The 22,224-nt window shown below is 41.8% G+C and overlaps 1 protein-coding gene across 2 annotated transcripts; it reads right to left on the bottom strand.

The window, feature by feature from the left end:
- LOC129865580 (AP-1 complex subunit sigma-1A) lies at positions 1 to 21,599 on the bottom strand. Of its 2 annotated transcripts, none has more exons than XM_055938466.1 (5): positions 21,392 to 21,599; positions 10,512 to 10,690; positions 7,083 to 7,191; positions 3,434 to 3,571; positions 1 to 2,220 (listed from the first exon to the last, which is right to left on the bottom strand). In XM_055938466.1, the coding sequence occupies exons 1-5, from the start codon at positions 21,392 to 21,394 to the stop codon at positions 2,173 to 2,175; spliced, it is 477 nt and encodes a 158-aa protein (XP_055794441.1). In that variant the 5' UTR covers positions 21,395 to 21,599; the 3' UTR covers positions 1 to 2,172. The 2 variants fall into 2 exon arrangements, with proteins under 2 accessions (XP_055794441.1, XP_055794442.1); XM_055938467.1 differs by lacking the exon at positions 21,392 to 21,599 and adding an exon at positions 14,857 to 14,935.
- Between the last annotated feature and the right edge of the window lie 625 nt (positions 21,600 to 22,224).

The raw sequence follows: 22,224 nt of genomic DNA, 5'->3' as shown, positions 1-22,224 counted from the left end.
TCATTTCTAATGGCATTTTATTTTCATTATAAAATTACATTCACACGATTCCCTTTGATAATATGTCTGCGTCCCAAATGGTACACTTCTCTCTTTATGGTGCACTACTTTTGACCAGAACCCTGGTCAAAGCCAAGATTGCACACTATAAAAGGAATAGGGTGCCATGACTGGACCGTAGTTCAATAGTCGTTTATCACATGCCACCCACCCCTCATGCTGGATCCCAAATGAATAAAACCCTACACACACACCTTTTGGAGTCCCTGAAAAAACGCGAATCAAAATAGCTCCTAATTTCTTATTCGGCGCCGCTCCAATAATCCACACTAGCGCACTACTAATAATGAAGCAATAGTGCTGTCCCATTGACCATACCAGTATACCACTTTGAATGGAGCAATATATTGGGCATGCATCCAAAGGCTTCATCCCAAACGGTACCCTGTTCCATATTTAGGGCCTCTGGTCAAAAGACCTGCACTAAATAGGGTGCCATTTGGGACACCAGCTAAGTGGTATGATAGTGTGGATATTGGAATGTAGCCTATGTATTGATACTAATTGGAGTGAAGCAATGTATTGGGAATGCACACTAGCAAGTAGTACACTAGTATAAATGTTGGAACGCATCTTATTTAAATCAAAAAGCTAAAGTCAGGTAATAAGAATGCATGTCTACAGTCTGAAGCCAAACTCTCTTCTAGTTGCACTTTATTCCTATTGGTCTATTCCCTCTTGTTGCAGACACAAACATTATTACTCTTTGGAAAGTGGGTATTTTATCGGCGTAAAATGTAGCTAGGTCCTTGATTTCTCTAAAAAGTCACGTGTATGTCAAAGTCGTTTGCCTTTTGTTGTACGTTGCTGCTCAAAAACAACACTCTCCCTCTCTGCCTATATTTTTGTGCCCTGGGTTAGTCTCATTTGAATCATCACTACATTGCATACTATGACATTGAGCCCTTTCCACATAAACACATTCATGCTAGCACAGCCACACACAGGCTAAAAGATCACATCAAACTTCCCCATAGGTTACTTGCTCGATACGCGAGAGAGAGCGTGGGGGGTTGAGAGATGGAGGAAATCGAGAGAGAAAAACAGTTGCGGAATAGAACGCAGAAATAGAATTTTAAATTCTATGGAATTCTGGATGGAACCGGAATTTGGGAAGAATCATTCTTCAGATTGATTGTTTGTACCCGTACAACATATCCTACTATGGGTTCAACAGAACTCACCAATGCAGACAATCAATGTGGTCCCTTAAAAACAGCAAACGTATTATATTATTCTCATAAAGCGTGGTACATATACAAAATATTGGACAATCATTAATTTAAAAGCAAATCCTTGTCCCCTTCAAATTGCACCCTATTCCCTACATAAGGCTCTAGTGAAAGTTAACACACTATGGGCCCTGGTCAAAAGTAGTGCACTATATAGGGAATAGGGTGCAATTTGGGACATAATCTAATCTGATCAAACGTAATCTGTTGGGGAAAATGTTTTGATTTCATCACCTGCAAAAAAAAAAAAAGACGCATTCTGACCTGCCTCTCGAGGGAGAGTTACAAGGTCAAATCAGACCGGGGATCAAATACTATTTCAAATACTTCAAACTGAGCTTGATTGAGCGCCCTGGCAGAACGGAACCAATAGAATGGCCTCCGTGCAGGCTAAAGCAAAACACTAGAAGTACTTGAACAATTTCAGATAGTATTTGAACCCAAGTCTGGGTCATACAACAGTAGTAGTAGCTAAATCTTTCGGCCAAAAGTGGCACCATTTTCACAGAGCTAATATAAATAGGGCGTGGATCATCATTATGATAATAATATACAACAATGTCAGCAATGTCTGGAATTCACTACCCGAAGGTCAACGTGTGAATTTCAATTGACTTTTTAAATGTATTTTTACGTAAAAAAGGTGCACTTCTTTTGGCCAGAGGCCTAGAGTACTATGTAGGGTATAGGGTGCCACTTGAGACACACCTTAGATAACAGCTTCCACCCCAGCCCTTATCCCCTCCCAGCCTCCCCCAAACCCCCTCCACATCAAACCCCATTTCCTCCACCCTGTTGCACATGGAACCCAAAGTCCTCGGTCTCTTCGTCTGTCTGTTGCCTGATTAAAAAGTGCTGCGATCAGAGTACCCTGCTGTCACTACGCCAGGCCCATCTCCTCTAGAACACTTCTCGGAGACTCGTCCTCCTGTAAGGGGGAGACGGGGATCAGATGGCTCAGAATACATGGTGACAAATGAAACTACATTAATAGTGAGGTTAGGTAGTCATAAGTCCCGATTCAGACTTTTATATAACAGACTCAACATAGACTTAAGTCAATAAAATATGGACTTAAGTTTAAAAAAAATGGTTTTACTTAAGTCCGTGTTAAATACATTTATCTCAAGCCTGAATAGGGCCCATAGTGAGGTAGAGATACCCGATGGAGGTCGCCAGACCGAAACATTGGTAGTAAATAGATCCATCAAATTATTGAAAGTATCAAGAACACCGGTGTGCTGGAGTTTTTCCTTTTTAATTAGAGAGATAACTCCTATCATGTACATGTAGCCTAATTATGACATATATACACTGCTCAAAAAAATAAAGGGAACACTTAAACACAATGTAACTCCAAGTCAATCACACTTCTGTGAAATCAAACTGTCCACTTAGGAAGCAACACTGATTGACAATAAATTTCACATGCTGTTGTGCAAATGGAATAGACAATAGGTGGAAATTATAAGCAATAAATAAGCAAATTCTCCACTGGCGCCCTGTGCTCTTCACAGATGAAAGCAGGTTCACACTGAGCACATGAGCACATGTGACAGAGTCTGGAGACGCCGTGGAGAACGTTCTGCTGCCTGCAACATCCTCCAGCATGACCGGTTTGGCGATGGGTCAGTCATGGTGTGGGGTGGCATTTCTTTGTGGGGCCGCACAGCCCTCCATGTGCTCGCCAGAGGTAGCCTGACTGCCAATAGGTACCGAGATGAGATCCTCAGACCCCTTGTGAGACCATATGCTGACACATGCACACTTGTGGCCTGCTGGAGGTCATTTTGCAGGGCTCTGGCAGTGCACCTCCTTGCACAAAGGCGGAGGTAGCGGTCCTGCTGCTATTCTATTCCATTTGCACAACAGCATGTGAAATTTATTGTCAATCAGTGTTGCTTCCTAAGTGGACAGTTTGATTTCACAGAAGTGTGATTGACTTGGAGTTACATTGTGTTGTTGAAGTGTTCCCTTTATTTTTTTGAGCAGTGTATATATATATATTTTTTTTTTTTACTCATCCAGTATATATCCTTTGCCATCCATTTTTAAATGTGATTTTGTCTGTATGTATTGTGTTTGCTGCTAGATGAATTGCCTCACGGAGGGCATTAACGTTTTTTCAATCAGAATCCTACCTCCTGTAGTAGGTCGGCCTGTTCGATGGCCTTGAGTACACTCTTCTTGGACGTGTCTTGGATCTCCCCCCCCATCAGAAACTCATCCAGTATAAAGTAGGCCTTCTCAAAGTTAAAGATGATATCCAGCTCACATACCTGCCAGGGCACACACACACACACGCGCGCACCCACACACACACACACACACACGCGCACCCACACACCAATCAGAATCACCTTTATTCGCCAAATACATTTACATATATCAGGAATTTGACTTGGTGAAATGGTGCCAACAGCAATAGACAAAATAGACAGAGGAATTGACAAAGTCTACGTACAGTATATACAGGATACCTACACCAATTACACGATAGAAGAGTATACGCACATCTATAGTTGAGGATGTACAAGGAGAGAAGCTTGAGCGAGAGGAGAGCAGTGTTTTCCACAAGTACATGGAGGAGCCAGCCAAATAGAAAAAGGAGCCAGCCAAGTTCCCCTGGGGGGGTTCTCCCAGGTTAAGACATTTTTGCTGAACAAGCCCTATTTTGTCGACCTCTGCTACATTCTAACGATAGATTATATTTTCAACCAGCACCACTCAGGTAATAACACTGATGTCATTTTATTCACACTTTTACAGTGTTAGTTTCATCAGCTGTTGTACAATATGATGTAAAACATAGGAGAACAACATTTTGACTGCACTGCACTTTAAAGAACCCTGTAAGAGCTGACATTCACAGACTTTAAGCTTCCTTTTAAGAGGCATTTTCTCATCTATCTGCAATACAGGTATTGTTGTTTTAGGTAGTCTTGCGAAAGCCAGCATGATAAAATCCAATAATTGACTAATATTTTCCATATTCTAATAATTCTCATGTGCCAACGTATCGCCAAGGTCTGTGCATTGGTGAAACTTGCACTCCTGTAGATCTGAAATAATTGGATGGTGAAAATTGCCAGCCAACCAGAAAAGCAAGGTGAAGAAATTCAGACATTCAGGACAATCCTTGTCCTGCAAAAAAAAAATTTTTTTTGTAAAAAAAAATATATATTTTGCAAGCAGTAGGCATTTAGAATTAAATGTGGAGCTGGATAGTTATACTTGACTTGAGTGGGTCAAGTCACTGACGTGATCTTCCAGTGCGGTTTTGCGCCCCCTCGAGCTCATGCGGTGGGTGAGATCTTAGTGGGATATACACCGCCTTGTCTCAGGGTAGTAAGTTGGTAGTCTGTTCATATCCCTCTGGTGGTGTGGGGGCTGTGCTTTGGCAAAGTGGGTGGGGTTATATCCAGTCCGGGGGTATCGTCGAACGGGGCCACAGTGTCCCCGACATCAGTCTCCAGTATCTACGCTCTAATAGTCTATGTGTGGGGCTCTAGGGCCAGTCTGTCTTATCTTCAAATCAAATCAAATGTTATTTGTCACATACACAAGGTTAGCAGATGTTAATGCGAGTGTAGCGAAATGCTTGTGCATCTAGTTCCGACAATGCAGTAATAACCAACAAGTAATCTAACCTAACAATTCCACAACTACTACCTTATACACACACACGTGTCTGGTGTAATTCTCCTGTCTTATCTGGTGTAATACTCCTATCTTATCTGGTGTAATACTCCTATCTTATCTGGTGTACTGTGTGATCTTAAGTATGCTCCCTCTAATTCTCCCATCTCTCTCACCCTCTCGGAGGACCTGAGCCCTAGGACCATGCCTCAGGACTACCTGACCTGTTGTCTCCTGGCTGTCCCCAGTCCACCTGGTCGTGCTGCTGTTCTTCCTGCTGCTATGGAACCCTGATCTGTTCACAGGACGTGCTACCTTATCCCGGACCTGCTGTTTCGACCCTCTCTCTCCCCCTCTCTACTGCACCTGCTGTCTCGACCTATGAACACTCGGCTATGAAAAGCCAACTGATATTTACTCCTGAGGTGCTGACCTGTTGCACCATCTATAACCACTGTGATTATTATTTGACCCTGCTGGTCATCCCTACCGAACAAAAATATAAAATGCAAAAATTTCAACGATTTGACTTGAGTTACAGTTCATATAAGGAAATCAGTCAATTTAAATAAATTCATTAGGCCCTAATCTATGGATTCCACATGATTGGGCAGGGGCCCAACCATGGGTGCGCCTGGGAGGGCATAGGGCCCCCCCACTGGGGAGCCCAGGAGGTCCTGGGCTGGTGTGGTTACACGTGGTCTGCGGTTGTGAGGCCGGTTGGATGGCTCTAAAACAACGTTGGAGATGGCTTACGGTAGAGAAATGAACATTCAATTATCTGGCAACAGTTTTGGTGGACATTCCTGCAGACAGCATGTCAACTGCACGCACCCTCAACTTGAGACATCTGTGGCATTGTGTTGTGTGACAGAACTGCACATTTGAATGGCCTTTTATTGTCCCAAGCACAACGTGCACCTGTGTAATGATCATCCTGTTTAAATCAGCTTACTGATATGCCACACCTAGAGAAATATTCACAAAAAGGGATAAACAACTTTGTGAACAAAATTAGAGAAATAAGCTTTTTGGGCATATGGAACATTTCTGGGATCTTTTATTTCAGCTCATGAAACATGAGATCAACACTTTACATGTTGCGTTTATATTTTTGTTCATTAAAATGAACGTTTGAACATCAAGAAGAATGGTCTGTCCTTAATGGCCATGTACTCTTATAATCTCCACCCGGCACAGCCTGAAGAGGACTGGCCACCCTTCAGAGCCTGGTTCCTCTAGGTTTCTTCCTGGTTCCTGCCTTTCTAGGGAGTTTTCCCTAGCCACCGTGCTTCTACACCTGCATTTTAGGCTGGGTTTCTGTATAAGTACTTTGAGGCATCTGCTGATGTAAAAATGGTTTTAGAAATACATGTGATTGACTTGATTGGTTAATGTCGGGCCCTGCAAGCGAAAACAAATGTATGTGCCAGAAGAAAATAGGCTAAGTGGATTTTGAGTCATCGTTACAACATTATTATGGGACGTGCAAATTCATGTGCTCTCCCTCCGTGTAAATACATTTGACTGCAACCACAGCGCACACAACACACACACACACACACAATTACCGAGATGCAGGACAGACAGCAGACTGTCAAACCAGCAGTGTTTCCCTGTCATTGCTCACTGTGACTGACAGGACTCTGTCCTATCAACAGATGGCTAGAAGATGCATGTCGTTCATTCTAAATGGGAGAGGGCTCGGCAGTCTTTTTCTGACTAACGAACTGAAAAGTAGCCTAGTTCAATTTAAGTGGAAAAAGTAGCCGGCTGAAAATGTGTCTAAAAATGGTCTACATAGCCGGCAGACAGCACTAGTGGAAAATACTGGGGGAGGGAGAGAAGAGTATGGAGAGTTCAATAGAGGGACAGTGAGCGAGAATAAACAGCATATGATGCGGGTTATCGACTTACATGAAAATCCTTCGATTGTCCGGTAGTAAAATAGAAGAGAGGCAGGGAGGATGAAATGGAAGAGAGGCAGGGAGGATGAAAGGGAAAATATATGATAAGCAAACGAGTGGAGGTGAGAAATAAGCAGTTGGAGAGAGAGAATGCAGTTGGCTAAAGAAGAGATAATGAAAGAGTTGGCTGGAGAAGTCAGAATGAGAGAGAATGAGAGAGAGAGAGAGAGAGAGAGAAACTCACGCTGCCGAAGTACTTATCCAGCAGCTCCACGAAGCGGTGGATGACCTCTAGAGTGATGAGTTCGTTGTCCTGCTCCTCCACCGCACAGCAAAAATACAAACTGGCATACCTATAGAGCGCGCACACACACACACACACACACACACACACACACACACACACACACACACACACACACACACACATTATTAGTGCAAACAGCATGCAGAGGCGGAATGGAAGGAAGGAACCCAGAAAACCCCCACACTGTCTTTGGGTTATTACGGTTCAACACACCTTCTTCATTAAGCTTCAGCTCAGAACTAAAGGGGGGAATCCATGGAGCTCCTGCCAGTCAGTAACCCAGGGCCATGTTCTGTAGCCAAACGTAGACAGAATGCCACCAATAGGGCGCATGCTTCTTCTACAAAGCAGATTTCTATCTGAACGTTCCAAACCGTTGCGTCCTGCTGAACGCGCCCTTAGACGACTAATAACTACTGAGCGATAAGCTTGTCATGCTGCTGCTAATGATGACAGTCACAAAAGTGTGCTTGACAACTCAAGGGTTGTGATGTTCAAAACAGCATGCGTCTATAGACCTATGCACTATACCATGTGTAAGGTTGTGTGTGTTGTTTCCCAACTGTGGCCCTGAACAAGCACACCTGATTCTACTTGTCAACTAATCATCAAGCCCTTGACAAGTTGAATCAGGTGGTTTTTGTCTGGGGCTACAACAAAAATGTATGCTGTTGATGGTACTTGAGGACCAGACTTGGGAAACACTGTATTAGAGCATTAGCGAAGTCAGCTCTTTGGCTCACTCACCTGGCCAGAAACAGGTACTGCACTACACCGCAGAGAGCACTGTTGAGTTTCCATCAGATTTAACTCAGTTCTTCCTATTTCCATCTACATTGCCTTCAGAAAGTATTCATAGCCCTGGACTTAATGCACATGTTCTTGTGTTACAGCCTGAATTCAAAATGGATTCAATTGTTTTTCCTCACCCATCTACACTCAATACCCCGTAATGACAAATTGAAAACACGTTTAGACATTTTAACAAATACATGGAACATAAAATAGATATATATAATTTACATATGTATTCACAATCCTGAGTCAATACATGTTAGATCACCTTTTAGCAGCGCTCACTGCTGTGAGTCTTTCTGTGTAAGTCTAAGTGCTTTGCACACCTGGTGTCTGGTGGAAAGCAGACTGAACCAACACTAGGATTTTGCCTGTGCTTGGATTTGCCCAAAAACATAATTTGCATTCAGGACAAATAGTTAATTGCTTTGGCACATTTTTTTGCAAACATGCTCTGACTTGGGGCCAAGGCCAAGCCACTGGTATTTTTCAGCTTGCATTTACATAAGAATGGCTAACTGTGAACTTTAAAACCTTCTCACAAAGCAACTTGTAGCAGAGGTTGTTGATTCGGCACACCCAAAGTCTTTAGTGTCACACTCCTGTTGGAAACAATTACACTAGAGCAAAACATTAACACTAGGCTTGGGCGGTATCCATATTGTCATACAGACCTTGTGCCATAATCGGGATATTCTGTAATACCGACACAGAACACCAGGGGAGCTATTTTCTAACCGCACCGCCTCTGTAATACGAAGGTTAGCAATGCTAACAAGTACATGTAAAAACACATAGAGAATGCTAACATGCGCATTGCGAACATTTTATACAGTCTCTGACCTAAACCATTTTCAGGACGGATATCCCAGATCAAAGTAACTTTAAAAAAACGCTACTCACAAAACAAAATGTTAGACAGCAAGGATCTTTATCCAGGAAGGGATTCTCTGCTGTCACAAAGCAAAACTTGACTTTGGAAGAAGGTAATCACTTAGCTAGGTAGCTAACTAGCTAATAAGTTAGCAAACCAAATGCGTAACTGCAGAGCCTTTAGCAGATTTTAGACAGTTAAATTATATCTAGCTGGCAAACATTTCGTTGTGAATTCCATACTGTAACTAGATCACCTGGCACATGCTGCACAGTAGTGAGTGACTCACAAGTCTCCATTCTCTTGTTGTTGTGTGCTTGTAAACAAATACAACATGACTGGGGACTACAAGTAAAAATTGCACAGCTGAAATGAAGAACGCGATCTCCTTTATCTCCTTACGTATTGCACAAGTTGACTGCAGGTATTTACTTTAAAAGTAGCCCAAAAATATTCACATATTTAAAAAAAAAAAAAAAAAAAAAAAAAAAAAAAACTTCAAATACATAGTGTCAACGGTATTAAAAACCATCCCGTGGCTATTTCCAAATACCCCGGTATACAGCCCAAGCCTAATTAACATAAGAACTGGCGACAAACAGGTGTGGGGTAAGTGTTAGGTGGAAGTGCAGCATTTGATAAGCTTGTACAGAATCACTGTGGTGTAGGTTAATGTAGGATCCTATGGGCAACTTCTACACCGAGTGCTGTGTGTGGATGGCTTCTGTATGAGATGTGGGAGGTGGAATGAGTGTTCAAATGGTGAGTCACTGAGCATCAGTTGGAATGGAACTGTCAAAAGTCAAATCTATGTTTTGGGGAAACAATACCAAAGACAGCCTGGGTGATAATGCCAGGAGACAGGTCGGGACACACACACAGTAATATCAAGTGTGTGTGTGTGACAGGTCTGTCTCTTTTAATGCCCACCTGGAACCACTTTTGAAGAACAATTATTACCAGTAGAGGGAAAGGGGGATCTTAACATTTAGTGTAGTTGCCTGGTTTGGTTCCCTCACATGGGCAAGTCTGAATACCCTTGTGAGAGTTGGACAGGTCTGTGGTAAGATTGAATGGAGAAAGCAAAATGCTCTCCGAGACATTTACAAAAAGCGCAAACATAAGGGGCAAATAAATCAGTGTGGATCTTACACATCCACTGAAGAGTCAGTACTGCCATTAGGGAACAGACTCAGGACCTCTTAAAACCAAGAGAGCCACTAACAGCTTTGTACCGGCATCCGTATGGCTTTTAAATTAAAACAGTTGTGCGGTTTACGTGCATCTTGTATAGCACGGCTCGCCGTGAAATAGATTGTCACTTACGTGTATCTTGTATAGGCCTAAACCTTGTTAACATTGGTAATGTCATGTGTGAACGTTGCCGTTTATATGTCTACTCTACATCTTTATCTTATTCGACTTGCCACAATTGAAGTTCCTTCTGAAAAAACGAAGTAATTCAGTTATTGTGTGAGTGAGAGAGGGTGGGAGAGAGAGTATGGGTGTGTGACTACAATTCCAGACACTTTATGTGAAGCACGCAGTAGCCTTTGTTGCACATTTTCAAGTGTGTGTTTGTGTGAACAGAGCGTGTAGCAACCATGAAAAAACAACCATGAAAAAAAACACTTAGGCGGCCCGCCCAAGGATTTCAATGGCAGAAAAATCCCTGGTGTGTGCGTGTATTCCAGTACCTCTTGTAGACGATCTTGAGGTCCCTCCACTCCAGGAAGCTGCACATCTTGGGCTTGCGGGCCAGCACCACCTGCATGAGCTCCCTCACCATCTTCTTCTTGTCCCTCTCGGCCGTGGCCGTGTACCACTTCTGGAGACGCAGCTTCCCCTGCCGACTGAACAGCAACATGAAACGCATCTAGAGGAGGGAGACCAGGGAGAGTTAATGTCAGTTTACAGGGGGAGGAAACAGGAGGGGAGAAAGACAGGATCAGAGACAGGATCAATAGCATACAGAAAGGTAACCAGGGGACATTAGTACCAGATAACTTCAGGATGTACTAGTGTAAAACAGACAGAACATAGAGGGTAAAACAAACAGACTGAAATAGACAGATATGCATAAAGAGGGAGGGAGGACTTCTGGAGACGCAGCTTCCCCTGTTGACTGAACAGCAACATGAAACGCATCTAGAGAGGAGGAGGTGGGACAGCAGACAGGGCAGAGAGGTAGTGATATGTAGGCCTACACATATTAGGCAGACACAGGCTAACAGAGAGTAAGCAGTAAGACCTAATTCTGGACACACAACACGCGGTTAAGCTTTCGCGCGGGCGCAGCAAGTCTCATATATTAGCAACCTGGACTGAGTCACAAAACAGGAAAAGGGGTATTCTAAGTATGATGGGGACAGAGATATTGTTCCATGTACAAAGACAAAAAAAATGAACAACAGATCTGCATAAAGAGAGAGAGAGATTATGAGCGAGAGAAAGAGAGTCCATGGGAGAGAGAGAGGGGTGGACGGGCAGACCTTACTTTTTATACAATCGATCATGTCACAAGTTAGTAGGGCCTAATGAGTTGCCTCTGTCTATAAAAACAACGTCCTCTTTGGACAGCTTTAAAAATAAAGTAAAAATAGGTCTTCTGTGCCCATATGAATAACCCCTATGATGTAACGAATGATGAGATAGATGTTCTTCTATGTTTTTGTTTTATTATTTCACTGCCATACTGTGTTCGATCTTGTCTAGCCATCTTGTCGCAAGAGGACCACAACGAAAATAAGTCCCAGACTTCTTTATTCATGTGCATGTATGGCTTTTTGAAGTTTTATGTGTGCTTATTTTTTTTAAATGGTCGAATTTATAAACTAAACGTGTGTCTAGATGTCTACTCTACATCTTTATCTTATTCGACTTGCCACAATTGAAGTTCCTTGTGAAAAAACAGAGTAATTCAGTTATTGTGTGAGAGAGAGAGAGTGGGAAAGAGAGTATGTGTGTGTGACTACAATTCCAGGCACTTGTGTGAAGCACGCAGTAGCCTTTGTTGCACATTTTCAAGTGTGTGTTTGTGTGAACTAGAGTTGAATTAGAATTAGATTAGAGTTGGATAAATGTAGATAAGCTCTTTTGGGAAAAAAACGATAGTTTATACAGGATACTAACCTCACCCTCACATCAAATCCTTCAATCCAAATCGACATGTCAACCTTGTTAATATTGACAAGGTGGAAAAAGTACAGTAACAGACTACATCTCCCACCGGACTTGTCCTAGTTATCAGACTCTCCCTGGACCACAATCTCCAATCTATGCTTTTAAACTCCCTGGCACCACGTGGTGTGGTGGAGCTCAATCTCCTAGAGACTGCCTGGCCACGAATGTAGCACACACACTCATGTAACCTAGACTACTAACATCAGCCCCCCCCACCCCCCTTGCAAATTCATCTGTGAAAGTCACCTTTTGAAAGGACTATCATTCTACTTGCATTCAGTGTGTGTGTTCTCAAAAACACTTCAGAGAGCGAGAGAGGGTAGTGGGCTCATGGGCTCGTGAGTTTATCTGAAAAAAAATATATAGAATTAGAGTTGGATAAATGTAGATAAGCGCTTTTGAAAATAAATGATAGTTTATACAGGATACTAACCTCAACATCAAATCCTTCAATCCAAATTCCATACCTAAAACATTGATTTTGGACAAAATTACCTGAATGGACTATTACTACCAAGGACTATCAAGAAAAAAACTTCTAACAAACCAAAACCTGCAGAAGAAGCACAGCACAACCTAAAAAATGCAATCCAACACAAAACCGAGTGAGTAATGTTCAGTCTGAACCTACTTCTGAAGCCAAAAAGTTAAAAAGACAATCTCTAGGTAATTTTGTTATACAAAGCTTAATAAATAAGGCTACCAAGCTGCTAGGACAGAACTGACCTGGCTCCAACTTCAATTTATATTTTAAGTGTGAAATGAGGTGTGGAAACTCTTGAACCTAACAATGGCAGGAGAGTTTCACAGCAACACCTACCCAAATGCAGAGGCCTTTGAAGCCCCATGGCTTACCCCTGTGCAGAGGTCATTACAATACAGTACCCCATGGATATAAAAAATAACACTGCATGGAATAAGTACAACAAAAAGCTCCTCAAAGACAATCCAGAGACACTATTTGATGACTGCTACAAAGAGGGGAAGGTAAGCAACTTACTATTCCACACAGACCATCCCCTGGCACGGCACCGGGCTATATGAGCACACTACCCCTATGTCAAGAGAGGGTATCGGCCCAGGATGGAAACTAGACATTGAGGAAATTGAAACAACCTCTGTCGATGTGTACAAGTTTGGGACATTAATGGTCCAGGGCATCCTCAAGCAGTTCCAGCTGGACTTTTACAGGATCAAAGAGAGACCACAGCAGGAAAAGCTCTCCCTCTGTGACGACTCCCCCATCCTGAGTGAGTCTGATCACACCTCTTCAAAACGAGGATAGTCACCCCCCCAGGACTGAATACACACAGATCCCACAACTGCACTGCTCCTCCATAATTGACAGGGATACATTCACAGAGCTGGAGAGAGACATGGTGGAGCTCAGAGAGTTAGTCCACACAATCCAGATGGAACAAACCCACAAAACAGATCAGCACTGTTGTCAGAGGACAGACTAGGTTCCCCCAGCCACATCATAATTCACAGGCACAAATGACCTGAGGGCCCAGCAGGAAAGGGAGTGATTGAAAGTGGTTATAATGAGGCATCAAAGCCAAAGGAACTGAATAATATTAAGAAATGCTATAGATGGAAGGAAAGTAGTGTGGAAATCTACCAAAAAACTATTAGGCAACAACACATTCAATCCCTTCTAGACAATTTCCTGGACAAAATGTTTCACTGTAATAGTGAAGGCAGCAGAAAACCTAAACAGTATTATTTGATCTCTCAGCTTCCCTATCAAATCTAAAACTGTCAAGCAGAAAACCTAAGAAAATGAACAACAATGACAAATGGTTTGATAAAGAATGCAAAAACATAAGAAAAATGTACAAACCTATCCAACCAAAAACAGAGACCTGGAATACCTGAGCCTACGTCTTCACTATGGTGAATCACTAAACACAGAAATACACTACGGAAAAAGAAGGAACAGCACATGAGAAATCAGCTCTGAAGAATCCACAGAATCTAGCCACTTCTGGGAAAATTGGAAAACTCTAAAACAAACACGAAGAGTTATCTATCTAAAATGGAGATGTATGGATACACCACTTCTACAATCCTTTTGGCTCTATAACAAAGAACAGCAAAAACACATATGTGATCAAAACCTAGAATCAACTATTAAAGACTACCAGAACCCACTATAATCTCCAATTACATTGAAGGAACTACAGGACAAAATACAAACCCTCCAACCCAAAAAGGCCTGTTGGGGGTTGATGGTGTATTAAATGATAAAATACACAGACCACAAATTCCAATTGGCTAAACTTAAACTCTTTAATATCATCCTCAGCTCTGGCATATTCCCCAATATTTGGAACCAAGGACTGATCACCCCAATCCACAAAAGTGGAGACCAATTTGACCCCAATATCTACCGTGGGATATGCGTCAACAGCAACCTTGGGAAAATCCTCTACATTATCATTAACAGCACACTTCTACATTTCCTCAGCGAAAACAATGTACTTAGCAAATGTCAAATTGGCTTTTTACCATACGACAGACTACAGTCACCCTGCACACCCTAATTGACAAACAAACAAACCAAAACAAAGGCAAAGTATTCTCATGCTTTGTTGATTTCAAAAAAGCTTTCTACTCAATTTGGCATGAGAGCCTGCTATACAAATTGATGGAAAGTGGTGTTGGGGGAAAAAACATATGAAATTATAAAATCCATGTACAAACAACAAGTGAGCGGTTAAAATTGTCAAAAAACGCACACATTTCTTTCCACAGGGCCGGGGTGAGACGGTGATGCAGCTTAAGCCCCACCCTCTTCAACATATATATCAACAAATTGGCAAGGGCACTAGAACAGTCTACAGCACATGGCCTCACCCTACTAGAATCTGAAGTCAAATGTCTACTGATGATCTTGTTCTTCTGTCCCCAACCAAGATCTTCTGCACAGATTCCGTCAGACCTGGACTCTGACAGTAAATCTCAGTGAGACAAAAATAACTATTAAAAAAAGGTGCAGTTGCCAGGACAACGAATACAAATTCCATCTTGACATCATTGCCCTAGAGCACACAAAAAACTATACATACCTTGGCATAAACATCAGCGCCACAGATAACTTCCACAAAGCTGTGAACGATCTAAGAGACAATGCAAGAAGGGCCTTCTATGCCTTCAAAAGGAACATAAAATTCAACATACCAATTAGGATCTGGGTAAAAATACTTGAATCAGTTATAGAACCCTTTGCCCTTTATGGTTGAGGTCCGCTCACCAACCAAGAATTTACAAAATTGGACAATCAACAAATTGAGACTGCATGCAGAATTATGCAAAAATATCAGTGTGCAATGTAAAACACCAAATAATGCATGCAGAGCAGAATTAGGCTGATACCCGCTAATTATCAAAATCCAGAAAAGAGACATCAAATTTTACAACCACCTAAAAGGAAGTGAGTCCCAAACATTCCATAACAAAGCCTTCACCTACAGAGAAATTAACCTGGAGAAGAGCCCCTAAGAAAGCTGGTCCTGGAGCTCTTCACAAACACAAACAGATCCCACAGAGCCCCAGGACAGCAACACAATTAGACCCAGCCAAATCATGAGAAAACTAAATTCTAATTCCTTGACACATTGGAAAGAATTTACAAAAAAAAAAGACCAAACTAGAACGCTATTTGGCCCTAAACAGAGAGTACACAGTGGCAGAATACCTGACCACTGACTAGGGTTGCACATTTTGGGGAATATTCAGAGGTGGAAACTTTCCGTGGAATTAACAGGAAAATATGCAAATGAATATTAATACCATTTAAAATGTAGATGTGTTTTGCATTGGATATATTTACCATATCATATGGAGACATAACTGCAAATGATTAAATCCTTCCAAAAGAAATGTAAAAAAACAATTAAGTTACAAATTAAACTTTAATTAAATGAGTTGACTCTTCACATGGGATGATTTCACGGAACAACAAAAGGGAATATTGAATGATCCCCAATGATCCATTGCATCTCCCAAAAACGTTTTCAACATACATCTGTACAATGATAACCAAAGCTTTAGTTTCTAGACTTTCTTCCTCTCAGGCTTCCATTGTCTTTTCCCTGGACCTCCTCAATGTCCACCTCTTGAACATCCGACTCTGAAGCCTCATCTTCACTGCCACTTTCCAACCTTCTTGAGGATGGCTCGTTGTCAGGCTCAAAAAGCCTCAAATTTGCCCGGATGCCACAAATTTGTCAACCCTTCCTTGTATTGGTCAGCCTGTTACGTGCTTTGGTGAATGCGTTCCCAAACAAGGACAAGTTGCGCTCGGAGGCGGCTGATGTTGGTGGTGGGATTTGGAGGAGGATGGAAGCAACAGGGGAAAGAACCTCAGATCCCCAAAGTCCCTTCCACCAGGTTGCTGATGAGATATGTTGGCACGACTGCCATATTGCATCTCCATCCCAAAGCCCTTGCTTGGAAGTGTACTTCGCCAGACTGGTAAGAACCTTGCCTTCCTCCAGGCCAAGGTGGCGATATACGGTAGTGATGACACTATAGGCCATTTTGATCTCTGCACCAGACAGGATGCTCTTACCAGCATACTTGGGGTTCAACATGTACGCTGCGGTGTGTATGGGCTTCAGGCAGAAGTCTTCACGCTTATTGATGTATTTCAGAACTGCAGTTTCCTCTGCTTGGAGCAGTGAAGTGGGCAGAGCAGTACGGATTTCTTCTCTTACATCTGCAAGCATAGTCTGAACATCAGACAGGATGGCATTGTCTCCCTCAACCCGTGCAATAACTACTGCTCTAGGTTTCAGGAGTTTCATGCTGCATAGTAGTCTGCCAAAATAAATCATCCAGGAGGATCCCCATGATGGGGATGTCCATATCGGCAGACTGTGATATGGCCATTTCTTGGAGACTCCTTCCCCTCCAGGAGACTGTCAAACATGACAACACCACCCCAACGGGTGCTGCTGGGCAGCTTCAATGTGGTGCTCTTATTCTTCTCACTTTGCTTGGTGAGGCAGATTGCTGCTATAACTTGATGACCCTTCACTTACCTAACCATTTCCTTGGCTCTCTTGTAGAGTGTATTGATTGTTTTCAATGCCATGATGTCCTTGAAGAGCAGATTCAATGCATGAGCAGCACAGCCAAAGGGTGTGGAAGCGACTGCCTTCAGCTCATCTGCAATGAAGAGACGGTGTGTCTGTTGTCCCATTGTGTCTGTGCTCTTGTAGAATACTGGTTATGGGGTGGAGATGATGTAGTTTAATTATTCCTTGCCCACGAACATTCGCCCACCCATCAGAGATGATTGCAATACAGTCTGCTTTCTCTATGATTTGCTTGACTTTCACTTGAACTCTGTTGAACTCTGCATCCCGCAAATTAGTAGATAAAGCATGTCTGATTGGAGGGGTGTATGCTGGGCAAAGAACATCCAGAATTCTCTTCCAATACACATTGCCTGTGACCATCAGCGGTGAACCAGTTGCATACACAGCTTAAGCAAGACATTCATCCGCATTTCTCTGACTACATTCCTTCATTGAGTGAAAAAAACTTCTGATTCCAGGAGGACCATGAGCTGTTGCTATCGATAAGGTGTCCGATTCCTAATTTTCCCCTCGAATAGAAGTAGAGGGACTTTTGTCAGATGTTGCTTGTTGTGAGCTCTGAGGGAACTTTATGCACTTGGCCAGATGATTCTGCATCTTTGCTGCACTCTTCACATATGATTTGGCACAGTATTTGCAAATGTACACCACTTTTCCTTCTACATTAGGTGCTGTGAAATGTCTCCACACATCAGCTAGTGCCTGTGAAATTTTCCTGAAAAGGATTAGGAAAAAATGAGTAAAAAAAATACAATTCCATGTACAGATAAATAGTTAAGCAGTTAGATTAAACAACTCCTTTGTAAGATAAATGTTTAAAAAAGAAACGTATGGAAACAGGTGAATTAACGCTCCACAGTTAGCAGGCTCAGGCAAGCTAAACCCCACATGGTAGCAAAAACTAACTAGCAGAAATTGTTAACAAGTTAGAAATTATTTAAACACACTTTGCTGTAGGCTACCATTTACTAGTTAACAAAAAATCATGTAAGTCATATAAAATATATTCACCCCACACAGTATTGTAATCAAAACTTACCAGAAAGCATGTAGTCCTTAGCTCAGACAGTGTAGTAGCATGGGCTCAAAAGCATCTCATTAGTGTGCAAGATCTTGAGAATCAATTGTACATGTGATGGAAGAATGCGCTGTGCATGCAGAGGGTTGCAATTCCATTGGGGATAGTTTAACCAAAATATGCCACAAGACCTAGAAATGCCTTGTGTATCCCACAAAAAAAGTTCACTGTTATAAGCTAACTTTTTTGATGAATTTAAGCAGAATTCCCAAAATATCCAGGCTTAACTTCCCATGGAAAATTACCTGAAAGTTTCCAACCCTATGCAACCCTAACTGTGACTGTACAAAATGAAGGACATCTTTGACTATGTACAGACTCAGTGAGCATAGCCTTGCTATTGAGAAAGGCCGCCGAAGGCAGACCTGGCTCTCAAAAGGAGATAGCCTATGCGCACACTGAACACAAAATGAGGTGGAAACTGAGCTGCACTTCCTACCCCCCTGTCAAATGTATGACCATTTTAGAGGCACATATTTCCCTCAGATTACACAGACCCACAAAGAATTTGAAAACAAAGCAAATTTTGATAAAGTCACATATCTATTGGGTGAAATACTATAGTGTGCAATCACAGCAGCAAGATTTGTGACCTGTTGCCACAAAAAAAGGGCAACCAGTGAAGAACAAAGACCACTGTAAATACAACCTATATTTATGTTTATTTGCACATCATTACAACACTGTATATATACATAATTACAATTTTAAATGTCTTTTGGAACTTCTGTAAGTGTAATGTTTACTGTAAATTTTGTATTGTTTATTATCTATTTCACTTGATTCGGCAATGTAAACATGTGTTTCCTATGCCAATAAAGCCCCTTTGAATTGGAATTGAGAGAAGAGAGGGACATGTGACAAGGGAGTGTGAAGTAAAGAAGGCCATGATGTGCATAAGAATAGACTAGCTTCCTTTTGGGAGATTATGCTTAAGCTCATCTGTGTCAGATCCCACAATGTGATGTGATTTAGCAGCAGCAGTCCTACTTAGTTATAAAGCAGTCAAAGGACCCACCGTATTCTAGCCTGGGCCAAGATCTGTTTGTGCTGTCTTGCCAACTCCTATGGTCATTGTCACACCGCACAAACAGATCTGAGACCAGGCTAACCCTATTCAACTTAGCCAACACAGTATACAGGAATATATACAGTATATCTAAAACACAAATATTAGTACAAACCATCCCTCTTCAAGAAGCAATGGCCAGCCAACCACAAATATTAGTATAGTACCGGTAATCAAATATGAATGACAGCAAGTGGGGGTCTGTTTGTGTAATCATGACAACTCTTTGCCGTGCCAAACAAGGAGTTGACATGATAGTACAAACAGATTGTCACTCCGGCTAGTTAGCTGGTGACCACGAAACATAGATGCAAAGATGAGCTACACATGATTTTAGGTTAAAAACACAGAACTGGACAGACCGTACAAACTCTACTGACGCCAATCAATTCACAGTCAACTGCTTCGCTAGTTCCACTTTACTTACAGTTGAACCCGCTCAGTGCTTTCTCTCTAGTGTTAATCTGACAGAGAGAAGGAGAAGACATGGAGCTCTGTAGTAGGACACTGGTGAGGACAACAATTCCCTATATTGGAGAGTACTGGTGAAGGAAGAGAGTGTAGGTAGTATTTACCAAGTTGCAGGTTGTCCCACACATTGTTCAGAGTGAAAAGTGATTTGGTGATGACATTTCAGATCCTTATGTTCTAAAATACATTTTACAAGACAAATATGAGGATTCATGTTCTGAATTGTTCAGTGGGGTCTCTCTCTAACATATCATTAACACTATATGCAAAAAGTTGGATTTCGTAACTTAATATATCTGATAATTAGCACCGAGCTAACCTGACATAGCGGTCAGGTTTCTTGTAACATCTTCTGAGGATTTTACATTCTTCCAAGTTGTTACCGCGGGTCAAAAAAAAAAAACATTCGCATGACAAACTGAATTAAACGTAATGGGCTAAGAAAAAAAAAGCTTGGTATACGCTCAGTGCTCCGTTGACATTTCACAAGAGATACGCTTGTTTTTGTGAGAAATCTTGAAAAATAGGAATTTCGTATATTAAAATGAAAATCATACGCAAAAATATGAAAAAACTGCATGTCCTATCAAAATCGATATCCATCTTAACTCTGCGGATTCGAGAAGAAATATGAGTTCAATGGTAAAGTTAGCCTGTCGGGTAACCAGTAGCCTTAATTCTTGGCCAGAATCCAGCCCAGCTGACTCGATGCAATTTTCCAGATATTTGAACTTTTTTTTCTCTGGCCTCCATTGATTTAGTCATCCTAATTCCGACCCTTGTAGGACAGCAAAAACTCAAATCAATAGCTTTTTAACAGATTGTGATAGAGACATGAGGTTTGGACCATAGGTTTTCTTAAAAGATTATCCACACACTTAAAATATTATTTTACCCATTGGTCAAACTATGCGTTTTGATTGGACACCCTTCAAGTTGACAAAGGTGGCATTTGTCTAATAGTCAACAGTTTATCATTTTGTCCACAGTAAAGGTGCAGTAAACAGGCAGCAATACAAGAGGCAGCCTAACTAACTAACTGACAACCAGATCAGCAAAATAAAAAGGGGTGTCTGAATAGTTTAACACCATTTTATCAATACACATCGATCATTGTATCAATGTAGTTAGTGCAGGGTCAGTGTTGAGGGTCACAGAGTATCTCCAACGTGTAGGCAGTCAACAGCCAACTTTTCAGCTGTTAACACCAACTATGTACACACACTAACAATGACAGTAACCTGAGGAACATGTCAAACTACCTAGTTCAAGTGTACATTTCGTTGTAAGCAAACAAACCAGCTAGCAAGCCAGCTATTTGGCTAATCGCGACATCTGGCTAGCTAAGAAAATGTCAAAAGGCTTAGTTAGGTAAGGTTACCTTCGAAGATAACTTGTTAACTAGTGAGTTCACCATACATCTTCCTAGCGAAGTTAGAATTTAGACTAGGCAAAACTCTCATGTGCGGCCTGTCCACTAGCAAACAAGTTGGCTACTGTACCTGTAGCTATGTTAGCGTTAGCCACTTTACCTTGCTAGCAAACACAGGTGGCCAACCAGCTTGCTTCACTCTGCTTCCTGAAACCATACACCTTGCTTGCAGCTAAGGTAATGAGCTAGCCGGCTGGTTTTAGCTATTCGGCTCTTTTTATGGCGAAATTACTTACCATTTTATCAGGTTCACAACGCAAATATTAACTTGGATCTTCGTATATGAATTACTTGATTTTCCTTTTCGTTTTAAAAACAGCAAACGTCAACATTCCATGCCTGTTTCAGAATACTACGGCTCGAGCGAGCAACCCATTCAACCAACTAGCTAGCTACTAGGAGCGATTCCGGTGACAGACGTCAGCTGTTCCCATCCTCAGTGAACATGCGCATTGCGTATTTTGAGGCAACCGGTAAAGTCAGTTTCGTAACCAAGCCAACCGAGGCGAACTCGTTAGATCTACCACGTCTATTTCAAACAATTTCATAACTAAAACTAAACATGTATGTAAGCACAACGCTGTTTCGTTTGAGTTTAGGAGTTGATTATATTAAATTAGAAATCTGATTTGTGGTGCTCTAAGATTCTTGGAGGATGGGGGGCATGTGTCTCTCGCACCAGTACAGTATGTTCGGATGTTGTTGCCATGACAAGACGGTCGATGTGGTTTCCATGGAAACTGAGTTCTTACGAGGTGATGGCCAAAAAGTGTGAGTTCAGTCAGCAAGATAGAGATTTTTATAGATTTCTACACAATTTAGCATGCCAGTTTAATCATAGACTCTACACATAATTGCTTGACTTATTACATTTAGGCCTACTCTGTTGCCTAAAGTGACTGCAACCACAACAGGTAGGTTACAGACAGCTTATGTCACCTAGTGGGGCATATTTTATTGTATATTTGTCTGAATTAAAACCTATATTTCTGGATCCAACTAGTCCAACCACTAAATTATTGCTTTTCTAGGTCACTATTCATGTTATGAACACCAGAGGTCAAAACTA

This window comes from Salvelinus fontinalis, chromosome 11 (genome assembly GCF_029448725.1).
Source record: "Salvelinus fontinalis isolate EN_2023a chromosome 11, ASM2944872v1, whole genome shotgun sequence".
Classification (NCBI taxonomy): Eukaryota; Metazoa; Chordata; class Actinopteri; order Salmoniformes; family Salmonidae; genus Salvelinus; species Salvelinus fontinalis.
The sequence above is the reverse complement of the archived record's forward strand: the minus strand, read 5'-3'. Positions and strand labels throughout refer to the sequence as shown.

What these genes read in the sequence shown, in the direction of transcription:
- LOC129865580 (XM_055938466.1), bottom strand. An exon ending in TGGATAAGTACTTCGGCAGC is followed by an intron (nt 3,572 to 7,082) that starts GTGAGTTTCTCT and finishes GTGCCCTGGCAG; the next exon opens with GTATGTGAGCTGGATATCAT. An exon ending in AGGCCGACCTACTACAGGAG is followed by an intron (nt 2,221 to 3,433) that starts GTAGGATTCTGA and finishes TCCCCCTTACAG; the next exon opens with GAGGACGAGTCTCCGAGAAG.